Source organism: Necator americanus, chromosome IV (genome assembly GCF_031761385.1).
Source record: "Necator americanus strain Aroian chromosome IV, whole genome shotgun sequence".
NCBI lineage: Eukaryota > Metazoa > Nematoda > Chromadorea > Rhabditida > Ancylostomatidae > Necator > Necator americanus.
In genome coordinates this window covers 35,485,305-35,505,367 of record NC_087374.1, presented here as the reverse complement: position 1 = coordinate 35,505,367, position 20,063 = coordinate 35,485,305, and the positions used below count along the sequence as shown (strand labels likewise).

The window sequence follows — 20,063 nt, the reverse complement described above, 5'->3', positions numbered from 1 at the left end:
GGGACCCTAACATCGTCAGTTTCGTGATAAAGTTCATATTTTCAGCGAAAACAAATCAACAATTATGGCTTCACTGTAAACCAAGCAAGCATCGGTTTCTTTTGCTAGTCTTAAGGCTAGAAAGGTTTAAAATAAACTTTGAACATGATTTCGTTTGTTGTTGTAGAGACATAGCATGGAAATAGCATCATCGGAAACGGGTTCTCTGAAGGATTATTACAGAAAAAACGAGACTTGTATTGGACTAAGGAATAAGCGAATAATACTTCACGTGAGATGATTATTGCCTTCACCAATGTTTCTGCGCTGATCTCTTTGGGCACTGTAGCATTCTCACGGCCGATCAGTGTCAGTATATAAGGGCCGGTACACAGCTGTCTGGATTCTGGTTCTATTTCGCAACCCAACTACTCTCTTTTGAATAGTATATTTCAGGCTATGAATTCGACTTCGCGTTTAAATTTGAGTCGTGTTTTTGACAAATTTGGAAATAAAACATTGGGCACTGGTCGGGGACGAGCCTCAGGAAAGTGCACCTTGACTGATCACCTAGGGGCACCGCCAATGCCGGACGCATTGTAAGCACCTTGCCATATAAGCTGCCCACCTATGCATCGCATATTGTGTTGTAGTATTATTTGTATCGTACTGTACATGGTCGTTGCTGCCGTATAGCCATGTAACCGTATGTAGTGTTGTGTATTGAGGATAAACAACTTATCACTATTACTGTTGTATTGCACATTGGTCAGAGATCGAACGGTCCTGCTGGAGGACGTGGATGTTTCGAGCGCTGCTTCAAGTTCCTCGAAGAGAGAGTAGGAGCAGGGATGGAACCTACACACGTGCCCTTATAGGTCTGTAGGGACTACCTGTCATTCAGTGGCCCAGCCATGTGCCATGTAGCTCATATAGATCCCGGTAGCCGTGACGATGCCTGCCCCTCTTTCTAGGAGTGTAACTGGGACACCCTAAGAATAATTCTTGCATCTCGAGATCAAAAAAGGGCAAAAGTATTCTATAAACCACTGTTCTTCAGTAGATGACATAAGAAGTGAGCTTAGGTGACCACATTTCAACATTTTGAGCAAGATTATGCATAATAAAAAAACATTTGAAACATTACTTCTGTGAAATTTAATTGTTATGTTATGGTTTTTACGAGCGCTTGTACAACAAGAGATTTCGAAGAATCTTACAATCGCTTACTAAATACGGCAAAAAACTACAACAAAATGAGCTTCTTTTTCTACAATTGTTCAATCTTAATATTACACAAGTATCTGTTGCACGGATCTGAACCATTATTAACCACACATTTCTTTCATATTTTTATCTATTAGCTACACATGTATCCCTCAGAAAATTACCTGCGAAATAATTTTCACTAATTTTTTTTTGAATTCTTAAAACTAACTGAGGAAATCTCGTTCGACGATAATTTAAATCTTTCATTGCACTATTCAATATATGTATATAATCAATACTTAATATACACAATCCTACTATCAAATATCAATATCAGAGAACGTTTCTCGTATTTTCTTCCTCAAAGCGTTTTCGTTCAGAATGAAGTCGGTGGCCAATTCGATGTAGCCGTCACGTGTCTTCAACTGTGGTTCGACGAATGTGATTGAATCCTAGAAAAAAAAAGAACTTTCTCTATTGTACAAGGCCGGTTGACTTCCACTAAGTAAATGATTTTAAACGGAAGAATACGAAAAGGACCCGCATACTACTGGGAAGACGCTTTGATCGCTTTAGACTGAACATGGAAGTTTTAAAAGTGTTTTGAATGAAGTTTTTCAAGATTCCTTGAATAAATAGTTTTGTTCCTTCCTTGAACCAAAAATCTTGAAAGTGATCCAGTTTCTAGGAAGAAATGCGAACGCGGCACTCCAATGTTTGTGGAAAGTGTTCAGAAGGTTCCCTATTTTTTCTCCTAAAGGGTACATAAAGGTTGTAGGATTGTCAGTGAGAAATGAAATGAATGGGAAAAGAACTTAAATGACAGCTCTCAGCACAATTACTAATCTCACTATGGAATATCAGAAATTCGCCAGCGCCGATAGGAAGAAAATTTCCGAGAAACTCTACGATTTCTTGAGATTTCTCTACGATGATGCTATTTTGTTATAATGACGCAAGAGTACATATTTGATTAAAAACTGCTTAAAAATTATTAAATATTATCGGAAATCGGCTGCCAAACATTTCCCAATCCTTTTTGTTCACCTCGTACCATGTGATTAAATTATTTTCCAGCTCCTTCCAGGTTTGAACCATGGAGAACTTCTTTCGTCAATCACGACGGCAGTAGATTTCCTTTAGACGACTTTGTGCCCGAAATTCTGGGTAAAAAGCATCAAAATGTCCAATAAGTGGGAGAAGGTCGTCGACAGTAGCTGGTTACGATTATATCACAGATTAGCGGTGATTATGGGCAAAAGTATCGAAGAATTGAAAGAAATAAAATAAAATAAGTATCTTAATCCAAGACTTTTGGCTCATCCTAATATGAGACGGCTTATTTGTCTCATACGTGATGGATCTGATTAAGTAACAAAATTCTTAGCTACTCAAGTGTTCAAAACCTGTGCATCTCTAACCGGGATGGGTCCACAACAATTTTTCTTAGTATTTAGTGCTTATTTTGAAAAATGAAAAATAAAGATACTTTCGCATCAAAACACACCTTAAGAGGAAACGGCACTCCTTTCTTCAATGCTTGACTTAGTTGTGGACCAATAAATGTTTTTGCTAACGGTGTCAGTTGTTCTATGGATGATGGATCCATGCCAGGAAGAGCAGAACGATGAAGGCGAACGTTGAGCCTGTAGTCGAGTGATATTAACCTTATTTTCAATAAAATTTCAGGAAAATGAGTAACTATCGAGTCCAGAAACCTGTTCAGCTTAAGATCGCCACCTAATCGTCCGTTTTGTGCCGCTAGCAATATGTCCGCTTGTCCTTCCGCTGATGAGACCATGATTTGCTTATCGTGTCCATGATCGTCCACATATGTTAGAATTCGAGCTGCAAGTAACTTAACGACAGCATTTACATATAAATTCAAATTTGAAATTCACATTTACAAAATTTCATCGAATTGTCGCTACTCGCATCGCTCCTCTCGATTATCGTTGGCGGGGACCATTGTTATGTTGCGCTTGGGAGCCAAATGCGCGCTCTTTCCGGCGGATAGTCTGCCATCTCCCCTCCTCACTCGAGCTTATATAAAGGCTATATAAAGGGGCCGATTTCACCAGCCTCTGTCTTTTTCTGTTCATATTTTGTGATGATTCCTGATACAATTGGCTCGGTTATCTCGGCATATAATATCCTCTTTGCATCCTTCTCGTGCAAATGCAGAACAACAAGTTGGGAAGGATCGAAGTGGACCACAATGTAGCAAGAAGGGCCACGCCGTCGCTAAAAGCTTTGGTGGCTTGCGGCGAGAGCTAGGTGTTATGATCCACATAATACTTCTTCCCCTCTAAGTAATTTCCATATTGTTTTCCATCCTTTGCCAGATTGTTAAGTGTGCGATAATAGAGAAAATAATAGACATGCAATGATGCAATTCTGGGGCAGGAGAAGGTACTTGAAGAACAGGCGGCCCAAGGTCAGGAACAGGAAGCACCTAGATAGCGCAGATGGAGATTAGGAGCAGGTACACTGATCATCTGATCACCTATTCTTATAGTCCTACTTATTCTTATTGTCGCGCTTCTTGTTGTCTCCATTATTCTTCTTTTTTCTGTTTCTCTATAAAAGTTATGCTAAAGAACGAACTCGAGAGCTTAATGGCACCGGCATCACCGTTGAATTGAAAATCTGGTAGTCCATGAGGTAGAAGTACGAATGAAGTAGTCGTATTTGGGTACGTCTGCAACTATTTTTCTTAGCATTACCTTAGTTTTCATTACTGAAACTTGAAAAAATACCGCAGCTATTGGAGGAATGAGTTTTCCCACGCAGATTGATGACGTAAAGTCACCTCCTGCTACACCTCCATTGCAGGTTGTTGCTACGAATCCACGATACTTTTTCGAGAGGTTGTTCTTGTCTAGCTAAAAGGAGATCAGCTAATACAGTATAACTATGCCATTTAATAGGGGGCTTTATACGCGTGTGTGTGTGCAGTGAAAACACAGAAAGCGCAAAATAGCCTAACGGCGTTGCATAGGTGTGCTTGCGCCTCGAATTGGTAAAATGAGTTGAAACGGGTCCCAGGCTGGGCGTTCAGGCAGGTGGTAATAATTGAAACCATGACAGTCTGACAAGGCAAAATAGAACAGACACACCAACACTAATAATTTTGAAAAAACTGTAAAATAAACATCTTGTCACATATTTTCTTAGTCAGAGTAGCAGAAATTATTGCAAATCGCCAGATCAAAGAGCGAGAATGATTAATGTATGCAGAAGAAGCCTATATTTTTGTTTTTATTCCCTTTTTCCTGTTCCAGAAATTCCAGAAATTGAACAAAATACCAAAAAGAGGAAAATCAGTGGAGAATTCATAACTAGAAAAACCGTACAATCTGCAGGAAGCAACCAGAGAAATTCAGCACTTCTCGGAAAAGAATACTAACCTTTATTGAGAGTTTGTTTGTTTGATAGGCGTGATATAGTAGTGAATTGAATAAGAAATCAGATCCATAAAAATAGAGCATACGGTCAGAGTCATTGTCAGTGTACATTGCTCTAAAACGAGTTCAGTTAAGCAAAACTGCTTGCGAAATGTTAATCGCAAAAACTCCTGGAGTGAAACTACTTTGGATAGAAAGGTGTCGGTTCATTGTTGCTACTGTAGCGAATTTCACCTGAAAGCAGTGGAAAGAAATTGGTGTTCAAGTGCTAGAAAATAATTTACCATTTACCTCTTTGATGAGTTTCAATATATTCATTTGTCACTATTGGATCCTCTATGTGTTTGTTATCAATATACATACCTCTTACAAAATCTTTGACGAATCTAAAACAAGTGGATTTGTTTTTTTTTTAATTTGAAAGGTTATAATTTTGAAATTGGAATGAACAGTTAAAGGAAGCAGGCTGGTTCTTTCTTCCGTGAGCGGTTGTGGATTTTTTCTTGGAATTCCTCGTAAAGTAACCATAAAAAGGGCTTATGTGGCGCAGACGGTAAGAGATCCGCTGTGGCCGCACGGTCAATGTTTCGAAACCGCCCCGTGCCAACTAAAGCTTTCATCCCTCCGGGTTCGTTGAATTGGCACCAGACTTATCTGTGAGGATAAAAATAATGACTTAGCACATTGGCTGTGCCCCACAAGTCCTTTTAGAGCCCAACACGAGTTCCCGAACCTCAAACGACTCTGGATTGAGGTAAAGGTGGCGATGCATCCCAAACGGATTCTTTTGATTTTTTTTATATCGTGAGTGGTACAGAAACATTCGGCCAATGATATGCGATCAAAAGGCCCGCCCACCGATCTCAACAACGAAATTAATTACCCTATTGTATACCTACTATTTCCTATGATCGTCACACTTAGTACTATACCGTAAAACTCCCACAACTTCTCAACATCACTGATGAAAACGAGTGAGCACGCATCGGTCTGTGAATTATATTATATTCACTACTAATACATTATTAAAACTATCAATTAAAGGCAGCATACCACGAGTTTGACGCAGTGATGGAAACCACGGGAAAAACTAGAGATGGACTTGTAGATTGCTGGATCAGGGATAGTTCCGCTCACCTCTCCCTAATCGTCATAAAAAACGGCGTGGGAACCGCTTTAAGTCCTACGAAGTAAGCTAGAACGCTCCTCTATGTATACGGTGTGCTCCTCTCAGCAACCTATTCATTGGTTTCACGTGAACACGCAATCGATGTGAACTCACTGCCTTTCGACCGCTGCGCAGCTGGATGCGGCGCGTGTACGGAGGTGGCGCGTTGCAACTGAACTGCCGTGCGTGGTGAACGGAGCCGTTAACGCCGTTTTTTTACTACGATTAGGGAGAGATGAGCGGAACCATTCCTGATCCTGCAATCTACGATCCCGTATAGAGTTTCTCCATGGGAAACCCAGACCACGTCAGATTCGTGTGATGATGCCTTTAATAACGATCACGAATTACGGTAAAACGCGTCGACGCATCCGAAGGGGATTGATACGCCAGTGACTTTATCCTTTACCCTTTTTTTTAACCATAAATAGCAATATTATTGGAAAGACATATTTCCAGAATTATTTTATTCATCCTAGTTATTGTTCTCGGCGCAAACGGCTTATAAATCATCAACCCGTTTCTGTATGCTGTCATTCTTCATCACCCCACACGCATATTTTTGCTCTTTATCCGTTCAGAGAACAAAATCATCTATAATCCTGAAAAACGCTTCTATAATGCGATGCTCCCTGCTCTAATTACTAAAAATAGTACTCACTTTTTAATTACAGGACTGTCGATTAGCCCAAAATCTTGGAAGTGCTCCTCAAAATCCGTCCTCACAAGTTTTTTAAATAATCGTGGTGAGTTATCCTCGATAAGATGTTTCAACTTCTTACAGAACATTCCAGGGATTCGATGTCGTATTCCTTCGTTGATTAAGCCATAAAAAATTCATAATAATAAATGATTACGTACAAAACTTTATCTATATGAGGGAAAAAAGTTCTGTGCGACTACCTCTAACGTTTTCACCACGGGACCCATTGGACCTTGTGGATTGATGTTGAAATGACTTCGGCTGATGATTGTGGAACAGTTGGGAACCTAAGGAAGCCATTATTTCGTTTTTTTTTTCTTTCTTTAGAGTGTTTATCAAGATTTGATAAACATATTATAAGAAAGTATAATAAATAAAATTATAAATAATAATAATAATATAATGAAATAAATAGAACATTTACCTGAACCCTCATCAGACCATCATCAGTAGTGGCGAACTCAGCCGTTAGCGCCACAGTCATACCAAGAATGCTTCCATCCACGAATCCATCCACTTGGAATGGACCACCATTGCCATAAAAGGCTCCAGTTAGTCTATAGTTAGGGAATTTTTTAGTGATTAAAGTAGGCTCGAATGAGATCTGTAGATGATTTTGGTACAGTAATAGATGGATGGACTCACGAAATATCCATGTTCTCCAGGCCAAAGACAACGTAACGAGGCGGAAGGAAGTTTACCACGGAAACCTGCAGGGGAGAACTTTAATAATTCCGTTTAAAAATTATCAAATAGAGAATTTGAAGAACGATGTCACACTGGTAAATGCGTCAAAAACCTATTTCTTCTATTAATATTATTATTTTTATTACTATTACTACTGCCTACCTGTGGTGGATTATACTGCAACACTCGTACGTTGTTCAAATTGACGTAACCTTCAATTCCTGGCTGTGAGATCGTAAATTGCGTCGAGTAGCCGGATAGTTGCGAGATTTGTTCGTTCAGTAGACGAACACCAACCGTTTTCACATGATTAATCCCTTTTTTAGTTAGTCGAATCTTCACTCCAGCATTTCCTGGAACTCGATTATTATCCAGGTTTTAAAACAAACATAGATTTAAAATTTGAAAAGAGAGAAAAAAGTTAAGGTCTTCATAAAACATATATTCTTCTTTTTCATATAACATAATAAATCATAACATATATTCTTTCCATCGTATTTTTAGAGATAGTGGCAGAGATTTTCCTTCAGGGGAACGCAAGACGAAAAAAGGGAGCGACAGAAAATGGAGTGTCACTTACAAAAATCAATAAAGTAAAGCAAAATGCAGGAAACATTAGAGATACTCATTTTAAAAAAAATAAGATTTAGTAACTATAACGACAATAAATTAACGAATGGATAGAATCTTTGAATAGAGGCAAAGCACTAAGAACGTGTCGAATATAAATTTTGCTTAGAGAAATTTCCTAAAATATTTCAGGATTCATATTCTTAGAAATGGTTAAAGGAGAAAAGCTCTAACATCCACTTTTGTTCTTTAGAAAAAAGCTTAGAGTTAAGCCAAAAGTGTTAGGATACTGTATTGTAGTTGATTAGAAATAAAACCTTCCCGATCCGTTCTTTAGGACTGAAGTGGAATAGAGGCTCGAACTGCAGTTAACCTGCTTTTTAACCAGTTTCTTCCAATCATCTTCTGCAAATCTTGAAAAAGAAAACGAAAAATGTGGACGAAAAGAGTGAAAGGGAAAAAACTCCTCTCTTCCGTAAAGCGTACTTTAAGGAAGCAACTAACATAAGATTTCTAGAAGAACAAGATGGTTCTCTCAACTTTAACGATTAATTTTTGGATTTTGTAGCGTCACCTCTTAGGTTCCTTCAAGATAAGAACATGGATGACCAACCAGCGTTGTGCACTTGTGGCCGTTACATCGCCGCCGGTGTTCAACCCTGATTTGAAACCCGATATGTAGTCCGGGGCTGTTTCAGGGTTCCAGGACAAAAAAAAAAACTTTTTTTCGTTCGGCTTTTCGACCACAATGTCTCAGTAACGCCATCATGGTCGAAAAGCAATGGCGAATGGCACACGAATGGAGGAGAACGAACCGTATCTCTATCCTTAGGAACTGGTCCAAAGTATTTTTTGATCTCACGGTCATACATATCTCATTTCATTAATAACACATATGACTTAGTTAGGAGTTTTCCGTCAAAAGGCGGGGAAATCAACAAATTGGAAGATTAATTGAAATATTAGGTTTTCCCACAACCTTTTTTATTTCATGTATTTTTTCAATTAAAAGTAGCGTATCACAAAATTCACCTAGCACGGAAAGCAACGGGAACCCGTAGAGTTCGGTAGGGTTGTAAACAACCCTAACGGATCACAACCCTGTCCGGCACCGCAATTCTCCCTAGTCGTCCTTGAAAAAAAAACGGTGTTTGAACCGAATTGATCCCAACGAGGTAAGTTGGAACGTATCATCCCCTGTGCCCACGACGCATCCACAAGCGATCAGTCGAACATCAATGGCACTTCCTCACCAGCCCTCTCAAGTAAATCCAAGGAATATGCTGCCAATGGGACCGAGACGTGTGCATTGAGGAGCGTTCTAACATACCTCGTAGGAGGAAACGCCGCTCCCACCCCGTTTTTTTCTAGGAAAACTTCTTTCCAGGGGGAGTTGAGGGTGATCGCAATGACCGCAATGTATCGTAACGCAATATGCACATAGTTCGGTTTATAACGGTTCATGTCAAATTTTTGCAACATCAGAAATTTATGCTTTCATGCTTTTCTTGTTTCCATATCTTTTCATCTACTTTATTCATGTTTTTTGTCTTGCGATTATTTTTTTCGTGTAGAAAAACAGTTTTATTGGTTTTTAATTCGTGAAACAATTTATTGAAGAAATTAAAAAATCATTAAATTGAAATAAATGACTAAATTATAATAATAAATAAATATTAATAACAGTAAGATAAATTTATTAGATTACTAAAAAAATTACTATTAGTGCATTCTACATGTTGCTACTCATATTGTATTGTATAAAATCTGTAAAATCTTTTATATAAAAAATCTTTTCCTTGGCAAAAACTAGGCACAATTCTGCGTTGTATGCCTGTCTTGTTTAATTACACTACAATTCCAAACGACTTTTTGCTAAACGATGGCACTAATTGGGTCAAATACGTAAAATTCCTGGTCATTTGATGAAAGAACAAAAGAATTCACTAAAATAAAAAAGAAAATTTTGTGATCTGAAATGTGAAGAGCTTCTTGCTTGAAAAGGAGATTAAGAAGCGATCATTGAGACGTTCTTCTTGTTTTTTCCCCTTAAGCTTTATAACAGCAAATTCTTCTTGGGAAAATTCCAAAAAATTCCTTAAAAAAAAACTTTTTTCAGCAGTTATAGGAGTTTGGAGTCGATTGATCTCAAAAATAAAAAGTAATCTTTACTATATAGTAATTATAATTTGCAACAATGTATTCTTCTCCAGAAAAAATTCTTTAAAAAAGTCTCTAAAAAGCTTCTTTTTGCAGTTATAGGAGTATGGATTTGATTGACCTCAACTGCCAACTCAACTAATTTTCTTTATATAATGATCATAATTTGCAACAGTTTATTCTTTTCAAAAAAAAATTGAAAAATTGTCAAAGAAAAAACTTCTTTTCACAGTTATAAGAGATATGAGATCTAATTTATCTCAGGTACCAAAAATAGCCTATATATTACTACATAATAATTGTATAATTAATTTAAATTAAATTTAATTCGATCTTTTAAAATCATAATTCAGAGCTCAACAGTTGCGTGGGATTTTCCCACGCTGACGAATGCAAATGTTTAACGTTACATTAAAATACATTTAAATTGTAGCGTAAAACCCGACGATCATCCCGCAATGAACTAATTGTGGATCTATCCATCCACACATCGAAGAACGTCGGGCCAGCGTCCACTTTTTGTCCAGCTAATTACACAGAACTCGTTCTTTCGTGATCCACACATCAGGCTGCGCTTGCAATCTCGCGGTGGGGGGAGTTAGCCATTGTTGCCAAGGGTTTTTTTTGTTTGTGAGCATCAGAATCCAATTACGAACGAGATAGCCAGTTACTGATCGAATTATTCCATTTTGACGATGATGGCGTAATGTCTTTGCTCCAACCCCCTCCGATTACGCGTAAACTCGTCCTCCTCGACGGGAATTTTTCTCTGGGAATGTGTAGCATTTTCTTCATCTTCATTTCATAGTAGGTTCAGCAAAAAAAAAAAACTCATTCTGGCACTTAAAAAAAGTCTCGATCACATATAGTTTAATTATTGATTTCTTCGAGCTACACTATTCATTTTCATTTTATTAAGACGAAATAAATCGAGATTAAAGATGTAATAAATAAGTAAACATATATTTGAAAAAGCATATCCTTTCAAACTAAATTCAAAAAATGCCAAGGATATCATCAAAACGAGAGATTATTTTTTTTTTTTGCAAAATAAATATATCCTTAGTCTCCCTATGATCCTGCTTCTGAATCGACCAAAAATCTAAGAAAATTCGCTCAAGTTAGACGCTAAGCGCTAGGATAATCCTTATCTACTTATCAATAATAATTTCATTTCACTCTCTATCCGTACTAAAAATCATTCTACAGTCATTTGCGGCTGAAACAAGCTGTTTTGGATTCAATTTTTCCAATTTTATTTCAATTTTTCAATTTTTTTGATTTCGGATTCAATCGGACTAGAATTCATGTTCATATTCATATTTAAGATATGAGCAATAAAATAATAATAAAAATAATACAAACATAAAAAAATACATTAAACAACAAATAAATAAACAATGTAATACAGTAATATAAACATGAATATATGATCAATATTTAAAACATTTGAATATTTAAAATCCAATAAAGGTTAAAAAAATAAAAATGATAATGAAATTGCAGTAATAATGCTGATAAACGAAATTATACTTAAATAGACCTGATATCCGGATAAACAGTGTAATAATAATAACCTTCCTAGCTATCGATCGACGTAACGATTGAAAGCACCGGGGAACATGAACCTTTTTGCTCCTATCCGTGAAAATACTCATATTTGCGATTAACCTTCGAAGCGATACTTAGCTTATCTTTGACCAAGGGTTACGCTTAAACGTTGCTTCTGAATTCACGGTCTTCGCCGCAAAAAAAAACGGACATATTCACACCCGCGTGTAGATTAGAGAAGTTTTCTTCAGCAACTAATTTATAGAGGAAGTTGGTGGAGGAAAAAACGCTAAGCGTACGGAAAATTATGGAATTCTACTTTGTTCTGCGATGAATTCGTCGGTTACTATCTCAACGCGATAAAAAGGGGATTCCAGAACAGTAACGTTTGACCAAAGTTCGAAAATAGAAAGGAGATGGAGGAATTTTTCAAAAATTTCGAGAATTAAATCTAGAACTCAATGTGCGAATGGCAGTAAGGCCGTATCTTGTATGGAACTATAAAATCGGAGGTACACATTCACTTTGTTCCACCAATACTGTCTTCCATAGAAGTTATGGTCGGGAAACGTATATGTTCCTAAATCCCCTTCGCAGTATTTTTCCCCCAATTGAGCCCTTTCAGAGAAAAAGAGTTCTGAGGTCAGCCATGCGTTGGATTTCCGGGAATTTTTCCTTGAAAAGGATCCGCGCAAGAAAAAAGTGGTGAAGATTACAAAGGGCGGAGGATTTAGAAAGGATTCTCAAGTAATCTCGTAGAATCAGAGCCGTAAACAATTATTCCGGACAAAAGTGTCAAAAATATGGAGCGGGATTAAAGACCTTAGGAAAAGGCGTGACCTGAAAACGAACCACAAGAAAATTAAAAGATTTAAAATAGCAGAATAGAAAGACAAGACAAAAAATGCTTCTATTTAAACCGCCACGAAATATTTATGTTAGAAGTATTTTAAATTATCAGTTACAGTACTCATGGTCCATACAAGGGTAGCTTGCATATGTATGATAGAATGAACAGTTTTAATATAGAATAATACTAATCCAAGAACTCCTGAAAGTATACTACAGTATCCAAAGATATCTTCTCCAAAAATCTCTACAAATAAATGTGCGTTACGAATGAATGATCGTTTAGCGTCCCACTTGTAAAAGAAAAAATGTTATAGGTGAAATATCAGGGGAAGAGAATGGTAAAGACTAAGTAATGGCAAAGAATAGACCTGCTATATTAGATCACAAATTCCTGAGAATTAAAAAAAATACAAATCACTAACTCAAGAAATGTTCAGGAACTTTTTTTTTGGAAAAAAAATCTTGGAATTTCTAGAAAATTTCTTCTGCATTCTCGTATATACTCCAGAACATTTAGTTTTTTTTTTGTTGTTGAAAACCACAACTACTGGAAACCAGATTTTTCCCAATTCCTCTTAGCGGGGAAAAAAAGAGTGTAAAATGCACTCAAATCAATTCGTGTAATTCGTTTTCATTACCCGCGATGCAACTGGACAATTGCCGTGATGCGCCGTCAAAGCCAGTTACATGGATAAGCCCAGCATCCAGACTTGCTACCCGGAAAATTTACGAGAACAGGTATTAATGTTTGGGAACGACGAAGGCGCAAATCAAATTGCGCTCTGAACTGATTGAAATCAATTAATCAAATCAATAATCAATGAAGCTTAGGATATGATGGGAGTTAACCACAGGAACCGTGGACAATTAGCGCCAAGAGTGATGACCAGATGAGGAAACACCATTAGGGGTCAACAGAATTGGAGCGGTCATCGTTAACCTGCGGATTGATATCTCCTAACGAACTGTGAGAAAAGCGGAGCAATCCGAGAAAAAAGGATATAAATCGGAAAAACAAATTAAATGGGAATGATATAGTTCCGAACCTGGCGCTCGATTCCATTCAGCATGTTGGAAAATTTGTCTCGTAATTGTTACAGTAACAAAGTACAGTAATAATAGTGCTAATTCCAATACAGAACTTCGCATTTTAGCACGCTTCGGGTCGTGGAATCACAAATGGAGTGCAATGGATACAGAGCGCGGACTGGATCTCGAATGTAAGACATCTCGGAAAAGAGGGCTGGGTAGACTGATGTGATGCGGGTATGGCGACGGCGGCGGCGGCGGCGGGTGAGACGGACGACGACGGACGACGGACGACGGACGGACGACCGACCGACCCGTCCGACCGACCGACCAATCGACAACGTGATGGTGAACGCAGCCAGCAAGGATCCGCAAGATCAGCGGAAGAAACCGTAGCAATCCAACGAAATTACATCGATGCGAGATCCCGAGTGAATCTACTACGAACGTTTTGCGCTTTCCACGTGATCAGTTCGTTAGTAGAGCTACTACAACTCCTTGGTAAACTACCGAGTAAACAAAAAAGCGAATAAACACAACAAAATGATAAACAAAAAAAAAACGCACACATTATAGCTAAATTCCTTGCCGAAGGCGAAAGTCATATTTCAGTCCGAGCACCTAGTAGTTTATGAATCCAACATACCTGCTTCAGTAAAATTTTAAGCGAATTTTTTTTTCTGCATAGATAGAGTTTAGAGAAAAAAAATAATGACAATTTGGCCTAAGGCGTTTCTGCTTTTTCTTGCCGAAAAAGAAAGCGGACAAATTTACGAGATTTTGAAATAAATAAATAAGAAAAGAAATGTTTTTGTTAAAAACAAAAAAAAGAGGATAAAGGATAATCTCACTGGCGCTAATCAATCCGCTTGAGACCCGCCACCACGTTCACTTCAATTCAGAATCGTTTGAGATTTAAGGAACGTGCACCTGGCCGATACAATGATTTTCCTGGGCCAATTGATGATCAAATCGGTGTTTTTATCCTCGCAGACAAGTCTGGAACCATTTTTTTGACCTTGGTGGAATAACAGGCTCGGTTAGCTCTTGGGCGGGTTCGAACCATCGACCATCCGTGCACAGCGGAACTCGTATCACCTGCGCTAAATCCGCCCCTAACAATGAAAGGAGCCGGGATAATAAATAATAACAATAAGAAACACAGCAGATAATATCAGAAAAAAACCTAATACACCAATGAAATGACTCAAAGCTACTTAATTTTGCAGATTTCCGATTCGGTTCCATTCAGTGTACTGATATCCAGAAAATGCTGTCAGAGACCTACAATCAGTTGATATTTTGATCCGTCTTCCGTTTAATTTTAATTCAATCAGTCAGGTGGGGTTTTTTTCAGCTGATGTAAACTTCTTGGGACCACCACATCACCTCAAGATCAGGAGTTTCTAGGATCGCCATCTCTTTCCCAAAGACGATGTGTGGGCTGATCTGTTCTTTTCGCACCATCGATGTTTTGATCTCTCCATGGCGGCCGAAGAGCGAGGTGATACACAAGAACTTGAAACCGAGACCTTGTTATTGATTACTACATTATTTGATTATCGTATATTGATTTTTTCTCTTCAAATATTAGTCATGTAGCCGTATTCTTATTCTGTCCTTTACTGAGATCATTGTAACCCACATATTATCTCCAACTTACGATGTTTACTGAATTTTGTGTCTATTGATTTTTTTCTGGCGCATTGAAATTTGTTGATGTCACTGCGATCTGTTATTTCTTCCTTATTCGTTCATGTTTTCTTTCATTTTTCTTCTCCTTTTTTCTCTTTATTGACCTCCTTCTTCGTTCATGTTAGTGCTTCGATGTATTCAAACATCGTCAACATCAACAACAACAACAGCAAACAACGTAACAACAACAAACATCAAATAACAACATTCGTATGCTTGAAATTCTGAAGATTTTCCATTGAAACTTCAAAGAAAGGCTTCGAATTTGGTAAATTGCCTGACCTTCTGTTTCGTTTGACTTTTTAGAAATTCCCTTCTATTAATGCTTAGTTTTAAAGGGATTTTTAATTTTTTATGGGACTCGCCCTCATAATAATTAAAACTGATTACTACCGGTGAAATCTGCAATGTATTAACTGCAGGTTTACTGAACATATTATTCCATTTGTTCAGGGGATAATCACATGAATGAAAGGATTATTGTATGTTTACTTTCCTCTCTAATTTATCAGCATGCGATTGTCTGGTTCATTCCTGTTGGAAATTCTTGGAAAAAATTGGAAAATCTTCTTTCTCAACCTTTAATGTGTTCAATCAAATGCTTATGTGCTTACACAAGCATGTACAATTAATCCTGGAGAAATTATTTCAGTAATTTTCTGGATAATAAATTCGATTGTCTAGCGATGAGAAACTAGACCTGGTCCTAGGCGACTGTCTGTTTACTGGTCTTCAAAATTCTATCCTTTGTTTACATGGTTAGAAAAGGTGTATTAATAATTACTTGAAAGAAAAAAGTTACAAAAATTACTTTCTGTGTGTTTTCTTCTGCAAAATTAGAGCACAAAATGAGCGATAGTGAAGAAAATAATTTAAAAAGTAGTATGAACGGTGTTGAATTAAATGAGAACACAGATATTCTTTCTAATCCTGAATAGAATCAGGAACGTAAAGTTTTTTTTTTCGGAGTCTTTGCCAAAATGGGTGATGCGAGTCTCAAAGCAGCACCGATTTCTTTTTTTCCAAATTTTACCTGATTACAGCAATAATGTGATAATAAATGGAGCACGACTGTGAAGAATTGTGGCAAAAAGTGGTACTAGATAAATAATAACAAATAAAATAAACAAAATGAAAAAACAAACATAAACCAACAATTTTATGTGCTTTCCTCTAACAACACTTTGATGTTCTGACTACGCGAAAGTTTGAGTTTATGAACACTTTTTCAGCTATTTCTTCATGGTATGTTGGGTTCCAAGTATTGTTTTTTTAGCGGATATTTGCGACATTTTGCTCTATTCCCAAAAACATCTCAATTTTGTGATAGATCTCAAAGAGAAGAATCCAATGATGTGTAGATTTTTTTTAAAATTTCCGTTTTATGTTAAGTTAAGAGGTAGCGACGTTGCCGCGCCGTCACTCGCCGTCGCTTTCTCAATGTTCACGAAACACATTTCGCATTGTCAACGAAGAAAATGTGGCGACGCCTATTGAACGATCCTGGAGACGCGATCTTGGACGATGGGAAAGTCGGTGGCAAATTTTCGAACCTATAACTAGACTTCTTCCACACAAATGTTTTTCAAGTGGATCAAAATTCTCACTAAAATCCAGACTTTATTTAAAAAAGTTCCGTATCAGAAATGAGTATTATACACGGTTTCAGAGTATTGAATTTTGATCTATTCCATCAAATTAATTCTAAAGGTGAGGTTCATGATATAGTAGTCCCCAGGCACATTCATCCTAGCGAACGCGACGCATTCAGCGTCGAAGGCAAGCGCTGATACGCCGAAGAGCTTACCATCGTTGGAGAATTCTGCAATCCGTCATTGGCATGTGAGTAGAAGAGGAAGGACATCAATACCTACTTGCGACAGCGGACGCGTCGCGGCAACTCGGTTGAACGCGTTCGGCAGCGACTGTGGAGTGAAAGAAAGGGTGGAAGGGTATGGTGTGCCGCGCGGACTGAATCCCTTTAGTATGCCCTTAAGCGTTTGTGCTAAGGCTTCTAAATAGGTCGAGATTTTCTTTATGTAGTTTCTCCAGTTCTCCAGATACCAATGTTTTCGTTTCTAGTACTTGTAGAAATTTTTTGTGGCTCTCGATCTCTTGTAAACACTTGTAAATAAATGAATGAATGAATAAATAAATAAATAAACAAATAAATAAATAAATAAATAAATAGATAGAGACTAGAAGCTGCGATCACCGTGCTGAATCATGAAACCACTACTTCTCAATCTGTTGTTCTGACGCTTTCTGATGTATTATTGGGTCTATGCGTATCTTTTTTCACTAATGAGAACAATTTCAGATTTTTTAAAAAATTTTATTGATCTAAATCATAGATTAAAAATAAAAATTGATTGTTCGATTATCCCTTAACCGTTCCAGAAATTTCTAGAAACGAATTTGAACAAAAATTTAGAATTAAGATTGGGAGAAAAGAAATGCAAAAATCTAATATTAATATTAGTCGGATTTAGTCGGAGCAGATCTGCTGACGAAATCCTTTCGATCCAGACCGCTCGGGTAAAAACTCTTGTATGTGGTTCAGAAAGTTCGCCAGTCATGTCAGTTGTTCAGTCATTTTCTTTTATGAATGTCAACACTTTCAATGATAATAATGTTGTGGTCGACCGCAGAGAACTGACAGCCAGACTGACAACGTCAACGGCTTTACATTTTCTTTTCTTCGCATAACAGCGAGAAAAACTTTGAATTTATTGGGCATATGGTGGTTATGACTTCCCAAAATGAGAAATTTTGGCTGTTTTACTGCTAGGAAGCTCACACATAACTATAACGGCCCGGGAAATGTGTTAAGCTCTGCCACGGCGACACCGAGGCGACTTTTTCTGCTTGCGGGCATTGGTATGCACCTCGTTTCTCGCCAGTACAGCCGCTCATCCGGCGCTCGTTTGGGTGAACGCGTTCGGCTCCACACCTGGCCACAAGGTATCTGATAGTTTTCAAATTTTCACTACAGAACTGCGCTTTCGTCTTCTGGTGGCGAAGAGTTGAAAACCTCTTAGTGTGACCTCAAAATCTCGGTGTGACTTCAGGTGGGGTTACTAGTTCGATACTAGAGATACGAGAGTCGATGATCCCGATGGTGTTCAACCGAATAAGCTCTCCTCTCCTCTTCTGCTCAAGCTTCTTTTTCTAATTTTTTTTTCCAATTTCTCCTAAAATCTCCTAACAGAATGAAATCAAGCAAAGCAATGGCATCCTCATTTTTTTCTTTTCTTTTTTTCCTGGATAATCATTCCGAATGAGGGCGATACACTTCTGATTGAGGGAGTATAGGAAGAGTGTATAGACGAAGTCAGAGAGAAACTTACCTTTCGCCAGATTCGTCGCGGTTATCTGGTCGGACACATTCGGCTCGTACTAGACAAATTCTGGAAATCTGGAAGCAATACGTTATTATGACGCATAAATCTCCGTACGTACCCAGCCAAAAAAGAATCATTTTGGTCCCTGGGGTAAAATAGTTGGGAAGATGTTAGATTTCAAAAAAAAAGTACAATCTGATTTTCTTTCCGACGTTCAGCGGAGTTCTAAAAAGGAACCAGCCTTTTTTGTGGAAATTATCAGATAGCTAAAAAATAAGCCCAAATACGTTACTAATATTTTAGTATTATATTATTATATTATTTTAGTTAATGGGATGAAGTACATCTTTTCTCTTTTCTCTTCTCTTTCTCTTTTCTCTTTTCCCTGGATAATCTATTGTTGTTGTTCTGCAGACTTCGTGTACTTCCCTGTGGTCTCTTCTCCTCATCTGCTTAAAGTTTATTTCCTCAATTTTTCAATTCCTCCAAAAATCATTCCTAACAGAATGAAATCAAGCGAACCAAAATATATTCTCTTCCTTTTCTCTTTTTCTTTTTTTTTTCTCGCCGCATATGCATGTTTATTACACTGTTCGCAAGCTCACCTATCATATATCCTTCCGACAATTTCCTCAACCTATCCATCACGTACGATGATATGATACGCATACCTCGGATTCATTACTTTAGCTTTAGATGTCCTCTAGAGAGCCTTTTTAGAATTTCTGAGGTAGAAAATTCCGAATTCACCTTTTTTTTTGCAATTTTTTAAAGTTCGAACGAGTTCGAGTTTGTATCATAGATGAATGATTGTTATTCTTTTCATAAAAAAAACGGGGATTTCTATCGTGATCAAGTTCTGATCTCATAAATCCTTGATTTTTTTTACTAATTCTAAACATTTACTTCTGCATCTATTTTAGTTGTATTTTTATTTTTTATCTACCCGTACAACCACAATAACAAAACAGAGGAATTTGAACTTCACTAAAGTGCTAGCGGCACTTCTCCGTTGTTCTCCCGAACCCTCCTCCTCCACTCCTCCACCCCTCCTCATGACTCTCACCCTTCCATGTCCCTAGCGATGAACTCGCCTGATTCTTTTCCGGATCATCAATCTTCATAAGCAGAGTAGTGCAAGGTTCGCGAGCTTTAGGTGGGCTTTTTTTTGTGACTCCAGTGAATTGAGGTAATTCGTCCTGTGTCCTCCGCTTCGCTTCGCTGTTGGATAAGCCCACCAATTCTGAGGTATGTATGCGGATTTTATGAGAATTTTCACCTGCCGTTCCAGAAACGCATTTTTTTCTCCGTAGTCACGTGTTAAGAGTTTTATTAAGTAAATTTTATTAACCCATACAAGCAAAAAATGGGAGATTTTAGTTTTGGAACACTTACAAATTAAATTAAATTTTTTTTTAAATGAAAAACATTAAGGATATCGTGTGAAGTCCTTGCACATTATATCTTTCTCTATTGTGTATGCATATAGAAAAAAAATTAAGAATCCCAAAAATCTTTAATGCTACAGTGGAATAAATTTTAAAAAATACATTAACACTCAATAAAAATACATGGAAGTAGAAATAAATAAATCGATTAAAATAAGTAGAATAAATAACGAAATAAACAAGCAGTAAATAGTGAAACATACAAAAATTTGTACGTTCAACATTTTCACTCCCTTAGGCGCTTACGAATTCAACGTGTTT

General features: G+C 37.5%; 2 protein-coding genes across 4 annotated transcripts; one reads left to right on the top strand and one right to left on the bottom strand.

Annotated features, from left to right (window-relative positions):
* Positions 1-1,508: 1,508 nt before the first annotated feature.
* RB195_003731 (uncharacterized protein) lies at positions 1,509-19,023 on the bottom strand (the record flags this gene model as incomplete). Of its 3 annotated transcripts, XM_064201504.1 has the most annotated exons (13): positions 1,509-1,640; positions 2,696-2,834; positions 2,907-3,036; positions 3,796-3,889; positions 3,948-4,073; positions 4,599-4,710; positions 4,781-4,829; positions 4,887-4,981; positions 5,491-5,585; positions 6,891-7,023; positions 7,112-7,176; positions 7,316-7,506; positions 18,960-19,023. In XM_064201504.1, 13 exons carry the CDS (start codon positions 19,021-19,023, stop codon positions 1,509-1,511), a joined length of 1,425 nt encoding a protein of 474 aa, XP_064057385.1. The 3 variants fall into 3 exon arrangements, with proteins under 3 accessions (XP_064057385.1, XP_064057387.1, XP_013294904.2); XM_064201505.1 differs by lacking the exons at positions 4,599-4,710; positions 4,781-4,829; positions 4,887-4,981; positions 5,491-5,585; positions 18,960-19,023 and adding an exon at positions 8,881-8,917; XM_013439450.2 differs by lacking the exons at positions 4,599-4,710; positions 4,781-4,829; positions 4,887-4,981; ... (1 more) ...; positions 7,316-7,506; positions 18,960-19,023 and having other exon boundaries at positions 7,112-7,122.
* RB195_003732 (uncharacterized protein) lies at positions 13,555-13,848 on the top strand (the record flags this gene model as incomplete). Its single annotated transcript, XM_064201506.1, has 1 exon — positions 13,555-13,848. The coding sequence occupies one exon, from the start codon at positions 13,555-13,557 to the stop codon at positions 13,846-13,848; it is 294 nt and encodes a 97-aa protein (XP_064057386.1).
* Positions 19,024-20,063: the final 1,040 nt, after the last annotated feature.